Raw genomic sequence first — 8,624 nt, 5'->3', positions numbered from 1 at the left:
GCTCACAGCAACCTCCAACTCCTGGGCTCAAGCGAGTCTCCTGCCTCCGCCTCCCAAGTAGCTGGGACTACAGGTGCCCGCCACAACGCCCGGCTATGTTTTGGTTGCAGCCGTCATTGTTGTTTGGCGAGTCTGGGCTGGGGATTCGAACCCGCCACCTTAGGTGTACGTGGCTGGCACCTTAGCTGGTTGAGCTATAGGCGCCGAGCCAAAAAATTGATTTTTTAAAAGATACTGTTTTGAAACTGTCCACCTTACCAAATTTGTTTTGTATTTACATATGTTTTCCAAGTAGACTACCATATCATTTATGAATGTTTTGTTCTTTCCAGTATTTAGAGGTGTTTGTTTGTTTGTTTGAGATTAACTCTTAGTCTCTTGCCCTGGGTAGAGTGCCATGGCATCATAGCAACCTCACAGCAACCTCAAACTCTTGGGCTCAAGTAATCTGCTGCCTCAGCCTTCCCAAGTAGCTGAGATTACAGGCACCTGCCACAGTGTCTGGCTATTTTAGAGATGGGGTCTCTGCTCTTGCTCCGGCTGGTCTCAAACTCCTGAGCTCAAGCAATCTAATTACCTCAGGTTCCTGGAGTGTTAGGATTAGAGGTGTGAGCCACCACGCCTGGAGTTTAAAAAATTAATTTGTTTTTAATTGGCAAGTACAAAATATACATATTCATGGTATATAACTTGATGTATGTATATCTTGTGGAATGGCTAAGTCAGGTTATTTAACATAGGTATTACCTCACATACTTGTCATTCTTTTTATTATCAGGACTCTTAAAATTTATTCTTAGCAATTTTCAAGTATACAACATGTTAACTGTAGTTACCATGATACACGGTTAATATGTTGTATACTTGAAAATTTCTTTTTTGATTCTGGTAGCTCTCTTGAACCTATTCCTCTTAAATGGAATTTTGTGTCCTTTGGTAAATATCTTCCCAAACTCCCCCACACTCTAGCATCTGTAAACCACCATTTTACTCTCTGTTTGAGTTTGACTTTTACTTTTGTATGTGCCACGTATAAGCTAGATCATGCAAACTCTGGATTTTTTTCATTATACTCATTATAATTGTAATGACATATTTATTCGATTGTTTCAGACTTGTCTCCCCACACTGGACTGCAAGTTCCCTGAGGGCAAGGGCCATATTTAAGTTTTCTAACCTGTGTATATCCAGCACTCAGTATAGTGTACAGCACTTAGTACATGTAGTATATACTTAGTACATATTTTGTGAATGAATACGTGGATATTATTTTTTGAATTTTATAATTTGACAAATAACTATATCTGACTATTAATGTTTATTTGAGGTTGAACTTTAGGCTTTTTTTTTTTGAGACAGAGTCTCACTTTGTCACTCTTAGTAGAATGCTGTGGCATCACAGCTTACAGCAATCTCAAACACTTGGGCTCAAGCAATTCTTTTGCCTCAGCCTCCCGAGTAGCTGGGACTACAGACACCTACCACAGTGCCTAGCTATTTTTAGAAATGGGGTCTCGCTCTTGTTCAGGCTAGTCTTTTTTTTTTTTATGGTATAAGGCTTTTAATAAATGTTCATTACATAAATGTCAAAGTAGGTAAAATGCCTTTATAATTCTTGCTGAATTTAGAGAAGTCCTTCAGTTACAGAGTATGTATGTACATGTATGGTAAGAAAGATTTCTAGCTAGCTTTTAATACATCCCTTTAAAAAGAAAGAAATTACCTTAGTTCAGTATTCAACACTGGAGCTTCAAAGGCAAGTATCTGTTTCACTCACTGCTTTTTATTTCCTGGGCCTACAGTAGACCTTGGTACATAGTATTTGATAAATGACTAAACTAATAAATGATATATTAGGGAAACATTATGTAAAAACCCAACTGTAATAGTGAAAATTTAATTGCCATTTGATTCCACGAAGAATAGAACAAATAAAATCTCCTGACAAACTTAAGTTTTAACCTCCTCCTTCTCAACATTCTTTTTTTTTTTTTTTGAGACAGAGCCTCAAGCTGTCCCCCTGGGTAGAGTGCCGTGGCATTACAGCTCACAGCAACCTCCAACTCCTGGGCTCAAGCGAGTCTCCTGCCTCCGCCTCCCAAGTAGCTGGGACCACAGGGCGCCCGCCACAACGCCCGGCTATTTTTGGTTGCAGCCGTCATTGTTGTTTTGGCGGGTCCGGGCTGGGGATTTGAACCCGCCACCTTAGGTGTACGTGGCTGGCGCCTTAGCCGGTTGAGCTATAGGCGCCGAGCCCTTCTCAACATTCTTAAAAGAACCAAGCAAAAATTGCAAAACTAATTGCCTGGTGCATAGGAATTAACGGAATGTCCTGAGCATATACCAGGCTGGCCTGTGACTGGCATCTGGAAATTCAGATTTCCTCGGGAGACTAGCAAAAAGAGCAGCTCCCAGATCTAAACTCCATGAACAAAACAGCTCACACTGAACATCTGCTTCCTGGTTGGCAACATCTCACCCACATTGCCCAAACACACTGCTGGGAACCAAGCAAGCCTCTGAGATCCTCAGGGAGGGCACTAGGACACTTGTGCCTGGTGTCCTGGTTTCTCCCCACATGCTCAGGCAATCCACGCACCTCAGTTTCCCAAGTGCTGGGATTACAGGCGTAAGCCATGACATCTGGCCCTGAACTTTAGGCTTTTATTGGCTAGTATTTTTTTGTGAATTGTCTATGTCTTGTCCATTTTCCTGAGAAGTACTTTTTTTCTTTTTTTTGAGACATTCTTACTATGTTACCCCTTGATAGAGTGCTGTGATGTCACAGCTCACAGCAACCTCAAATTCTTGGGCTTAAGTGATTCTCTTGCGTCAGCCTCCCAAGTAGCTGGGACTACAGGCACCCACCACAATGCCCAGCTACTTTCTTGTTGCAGTTGTCATTGTTGTTTTGCAGGCCCAGACCAGGCTCGAACCCACCAGGCTTGGTGCATGTGGCTGACGCCATAATCACTGTGCTAAGGGCTCTGAGCGGAGAAGTACATCTTTTTGATTCAAATCTCTTCTCTTTCTTTTCTCTGGTAGTATGTACTCCTATCTGGATATGGCATATACAGCCACTTATCATCTTTATTTTCTAACTTGTTCTGTTACATTCACGTGACTTATTGCCCCTTCATGTTTAGTATACAGGAATCTGAGACTAAATCATTGCTGAAATCAGTGTCCTGTCTTAATCACTTTCCTTGATAGTCACTGATTACCTCCCAATCTCTGCGTTGTAGCTTCTGCCCTCTATAATTATGGATATCCCCAGCTTTGTTTGGACTTTCAAAAATCTCCTCTACTTAAATGTAAGTCATCTTAATTTAGTCATTTAGCCTAGGGCAAAAAATTTTTCTTTTTTGAGAGGTATTCTATTCCTAGCTACGAGCCCATTGTTTTGATATCCTACACCCAAGATTGGCAAATATTTTCTCTAACAGGCCACGTAGTCAATATTTGAGGCTTTACAGGCCAAATGGTCTCTGTTATAACTACTCAACTCTGCCTAATAGTGTAAAAGCAGGCGTAGACAATATAAAAATGAGTGAATGTGTAATCAAGGTAATTATTATTGATAATCTTCTTCCAGATCCACATAGAAATGGCCAGGAAAATGTGAAAATAGAGTAATGCTTAACCTTAGAAGCCAGATAGGGAGCCATTCACCAGCCAAAACTTTGAGGGATTTCTGTTGAATGTGGTGCTAGTGATAGTGGATGAAAAGAAGAGTAGCGAATGGCCTGAAAGAATCCTGCTAGTTTGAGTGCTGCTTGCCAACGTGTACACAACATGCATTTTTTGTACCTCACCTCAATGAATTTTCATATCACTCTGGAGAGAAATTGAAATTATCTTCATTTTCAGATGAAATTGCAATCTAAAAGTCACATGGCTTATAAATGACAGGCCAAGTGAAAGCAAGAAGAAAGACCAAAAGGAAAAGTTTAGTAAAAAATATTGATAGTGACATGTCTGGGTGCTAGGATTTTAGGTAATTTGTGTTTTTCTTTGTACATCTCTGACATTTCTCATTTTTTTTAATGTTGGTTATCAACTTAGTGTCTTGAGTGAACATAACTCCCATGATTTTTCACTCCACTTTAGTTCTCTACTGCTGTGGCTATTCACTGAACCCTCACTATATGAATATGCTTCTTGCTGCTTTCTAATCATAACCTGTGCTTCCAGCTTATTATTTAAACTATTCTTCTCATTCATCAATTTTTACTTTATTCGAGCCTCTCTGCACTTTTGACTTCTCTCTACTAAAATCCTGAGATCCTGCTACCTTAACTCAGGCCCCTTTATTTCCTACCAAGTTTAGGCTATCATCCATTAGTTCTTCAGCTTAGTTTTCTACTTTTTCTATTTTCTCAAATATCTGACCTCCTTCTCTTTCCTTTTCTCCGAACTCAGAATACTGAAGCTATCAGATAGTAACACTCTCTACCTTTTGACTCCACATTCACAGAGCCTTTCTGTGTACTCCAACCAATTATTTTCCTTTTCTTCTATTACAGCAGAAGAGCCTTTGTTGCTGCCTTTTTGGGTTCATCATTTTCACCCCATCTCTTCCCTACTGCATTAGGCATTAACTGAGTATGTCTTCAATGACCATTGAATACTTTCATAAATAGGAGAAAATTAGTAATGAAATTCCTTTCTGGTTAAGAGTATGGAATTGAATAATCAAAGTCATGAGAATCTAATTGTTAGAAAGAATGTTGGTTACCCTGGAAAATTACAGTATTCAGTTTCATAAAGATTCCTTCTATTATAAGTATATTTTATATGATGTGAAGTATTACAGTGCCTCTTCTTGAGCAATATTTTATGCACTTGATTTAAATACATTTCCGGGCTCGGCGCCTATAGCTCAGCCGGCTAAGGCGCCAGCCACGTACACCTAAGGTGGCGGGTTCGAATCCCCAGCCCGGACCCGCCAAACAACAATGATGGCTGCAACCGAAAAATAGCCAGGCGTTGTGGTGGGCGCCTGTGGTCCCAGCTACTTGGGAGGCTGAGGCAGGAGACTCGCTTGAGCCCACGAGTTGGAGGTTGCTGTGAGCTGTAATGCCACAGCACTCTGCCCAGGGGGACAGCTTGAGGCTCTGTCTCAAAAAAAAAAAATAAATAAATTAAATACATTTCCGTCTGTAGATGTTTTCTTTTCATAGTGTTTAAGATTTATCTTAGACTTTTTTGGGGGGGCAACTATGACCTTTTTTCTTTTTTCATAGTTGGAAAATACATTCAAATCAGTTATTGCACAAATTGGACCTGGAGGAACTGTCAGTCCAGAACTAAAACATAAGATAAAATTTGTAAGTATGTTTGGTTACTAAGATATAAGTTAAAATAATTGATTATAAATTTAGATATCATTTGTGGTTGAGTTTAACTTTTCAGTAAGTACTTATTAGTTTTATATTTGTATTGATTTTTATATGCTACAAATGAAGTGTCATTCTTTCAAAATCAAAAGAAAACAAAAATACACACTATAAAAAGTTTTAATGTAAAATTATTTAGAAATCAAGTTTTTCCATAAGTACTCTCTTCACTTCCTTATACCTCTCATACTAATAAATAACTCCTGACAAACAGTTCAAGAACTTTCCAATACTAATATTCTATACATGTACATCAGATATTCCCAACAGTGTGTGGTATCCCATTATGTTGATGCACCATGTTTTATTTGTCAAAGGGTGCTCAATATGGCTTTTTTTATAGTACTACAAAATTAGAGAAAAATTAAGCATTCATTGATAAAGGATTCGTTAAATTATCTATCCAGATTGGACAATATCATGTGGCTCATAAGAAAGTTGAAGTATGTCTCTATTAGTTTACATGGATGATATATTGTTGGACTTTAAAAATAGGTTTCATTATATAGCATGTTTAGTATGGTCCTTTCATATAAAATCATGAATAATGGTGGGTATATGCATGCATGAAGAGGTTTCTGAAATGGAGCAACAACTGTCTCTGGGTCACAGTACTTTGAAATAATTTTTACTTTATATTTTTCTGAAGTTTGAATTAGAACTTTTTTTTTATTTTCTCAAAAATATGGAATGCTTTATGAATTTGCATGTCATCCTTGCACAGGGGCCATGCTAATCTTCTCTGTATCGTTCCAATTTTAGTATATGTGCTGCCAAAGCAAGCACTTAAATTAGAACTTTGTATTACAAATATCGGGAAAAATATAGGAAAGCAAAGCTTTTTGTACTTTATTGGGTTAAGTCTACTTCTAGAAATTTATCCTGGTAAATCATTGGACAAATGTACAAAACTCAAGTATGAAAATAATTATTATAATATTTGTGATGAAAAATAGGAAAATAAGAGATCAATAAACTTGGACATATTGACTATTTTGAAAAATTTGTAGCCACTAAAAATGTCAGACTGTACTTACATGAGATGATATATATGGTATGATATTTTAAAACTGGTTATAGAAATACTGACCTTATTTTTATATCAAATATAGGTATCTTTGTGCATATAACAATAAAGCTATTTATGGATATTTTCTTTGCTTAACTGTATTTTACAAGGTTTTCTATACTGTTCATTGCATTTCTTTTCTCAATTAAAATGCTTGAAATTATGCTGTAGAATATTAATTTTATATGACTAAAGTTAAATATGTAAGCTGAGTGTGAAGAGTTGTGGGATTGGCTTGGCACCTGTGGCTCAAGCGGCTAAGGCGCCAGCCACATACACCTAAGGTGGCGGGTTCAAATCCCCAGCCCAGGCCCGCCAAACAACAATGATGGCTGCAACCAAAAAATGGCCAGGCGTTGTGGCGGGCGCCTGTAGTCCCAGCTACTTGGGAGGCGGAGGCAGGAGACTTGCTTGAGCCCAGGAGTTGGAGGTTGCTATGAGCTGTGAGGCCATGGCACTCTACCCAGGGGGATAGCTTGAGGCTCCGTCTCAAAAAAAAAAAAAAAAAAAAAAAAAAAGAGTTGTGGGATTACAGTATATATAATAATTTTTCAACTCTGGAAATACTAGAAATAACTTTTGTTATAATATTTTTTAAAACTGGAAACTGATTTTTTAATATAACTATAGTTCATTCACTAATATTTTTTGCCTTTGTTGCTACTTACATTTATACTTATCTTATTTTGATATTTTGTCACCCAGAATTTGTATTGTGTCTATATTGCATTTTGCTTTCTATTTACTAGGTTGTATCTAAGTTTCCAGAGGGTTTGTTCATTTCTAAACTACTTAGGGAGTTTGAGGTAAGTGGGTTTTTTTCCACCAACGTGAGTTTTGATGGTTTATGTTTCTTGTTTTCTTTGATACAAATTTTGTTACTACTTCCTTTGATCCTCCCGCTCTGTTCTCTTAAACAACTGGTTTTGTAATTTAGGATCTTTTTCTTCATTATGAGAGTTAAGAATATGGTCTTTAACAAATAAATTGATTATGTCTAAGAAGGATTTTTAAAACCTTTTGTGGTATTATTGGAATAAAGTTTAACTTATTTTTAATGTCTGATAATACCAAGTGTCAGTGGGGATGTGGAAAAAGAGAATAATACCTCATACGCTATTTGTGGGACAAAATCTCTTTAGAGAGCATTTTGGCATTATCAAGTAAAGTTGAAGGTGTGTACCCTCTGGGATCTAGCTGTTCCATTTCTGTACATGGACTCTAGAGAAACTGTTAACACATGTACACATGAAGACGTGTTTAACATATGTACATCACAACATAGGAAAAATCAAACAAAAAGGCCACCAGTAGGAGAATGGATGAGCACATTGAGATTGACCATTTAGGTGATGGAATAGCACGTAGTAGTATAAAACAAATGAATTAGATCTCCTATGCAACATGGATCTTTTTTTTTTTAATCAGAATGTTGAGTGAAAAAAATCATGTTGCAGAATGATAATTCAAATAATGCCATTTATCCAATTTTTAAAAAGGTAAGTACTATGTACTATATACATTATGTTAGCTGTGTGTCAGGCTTTATTCAGAAGATCTTTCATGTACTTATTTAATTAATTTTTCACAATAAGTGGAGGCATAAGGAAGTAACTTGCCCAAGGATCTAATGATCAGTAACGTGTAGAGCCAGAGTTAGGATTCTGGGTAGCCTGGCTTCAGAATCCTAACTCTTAACTGCTATGACATGAAAGCTCTAGTATATTTACAGATACAAACAGAGATATTGTGAGATAGTATAGTATAACGGTTAAGGTACATCACCTCTCTGTGCTATTTTATAGATGATAGATATAGACAATGAAAACATTTCAAAAATTGTCCCTGTGACAGATCTAAACTGAAACCTGCCATTTCAAAAAAATGTATTAAAATGATGCAAGACAATGTAAAATTTTTTTTTTTTTTTTGAGACAGAGTCTCACGATGTCACCCTGGTTAGAGTGCCATGGCGTCACAGCTCACAGCAACCTCAAACTCTTTGGCTTCAGTGATTCTTTTGCCTCAGCCTCCCAAGTAGCTGGGACTACAGGTGCCTGCCACAAGACCCGGCTATTTTTTTGTTGCAATTGTCATTGTTGTTTGGCAGGCCCAGGCTGCATTCAAACCTGCCTGGTCCAGTGTATGTGGCTGGC

The 8,624-nt window shown here is 37.5% G+C and overlaps 1 protein-coding gene and 1 non-coding gene across 4 annotated transcripts in view; one reads left to right on the top strand and one right to left on the bottom strand.

The window, feature by feature from the left end:
- The window catches only part of TDRD5 (tudor domain containing 5), an 81,074-nt gene that overhangs the window by 10,830 nt on the left and 61,620 nt on the right, over positions 1–8,624 (top strand). For all 3 annotated transcript variants that reach the window (XM_003785672.2, XM_003785673.2, XM_012802613.1), the window contains exons 4-5: positions 5,247–5,330; positions 7,218–7,274. In XM_003785672.2, the coding sequence (XP_003785720.1) occupies positions 5,247–5,330; positions 7,218–7,274 (141 nt within the window). The remainder of the gene's footprint in view (positions 1–5,246; positions 5,331–7,217; positions 7,275–8,624) is intronic.
- On the bottom strand, positions 6,079–6,185 carry LOC111723857. Its single transcript, XR_002772305.1, has one exon. It is a non-coding gene; the product is annotated as a U6 spliceosomal RNA (small nuclear RNA).

This window comes from Otolemur garnettii, unplaced genomic scaffold (genome assembly GCF_000181295.1).
Source record: "Otolemur garnettii isolate 467f Iridium unplaced genomic scaffold, OtoGar3 scaffold00016, whole genome shotgun sequence".
In the NCBI taxonomy this organism is placed as follows: Eukaryota; Metazoa; Chordata; class Mammalia; order Primates; family Galagidae; genus Otolemur; species Otolemur garnettii.
Note: the sequence above shows the minus strand (reverse complement) of the source record. Positions and strands in the feature narration are given on the sequence as shown.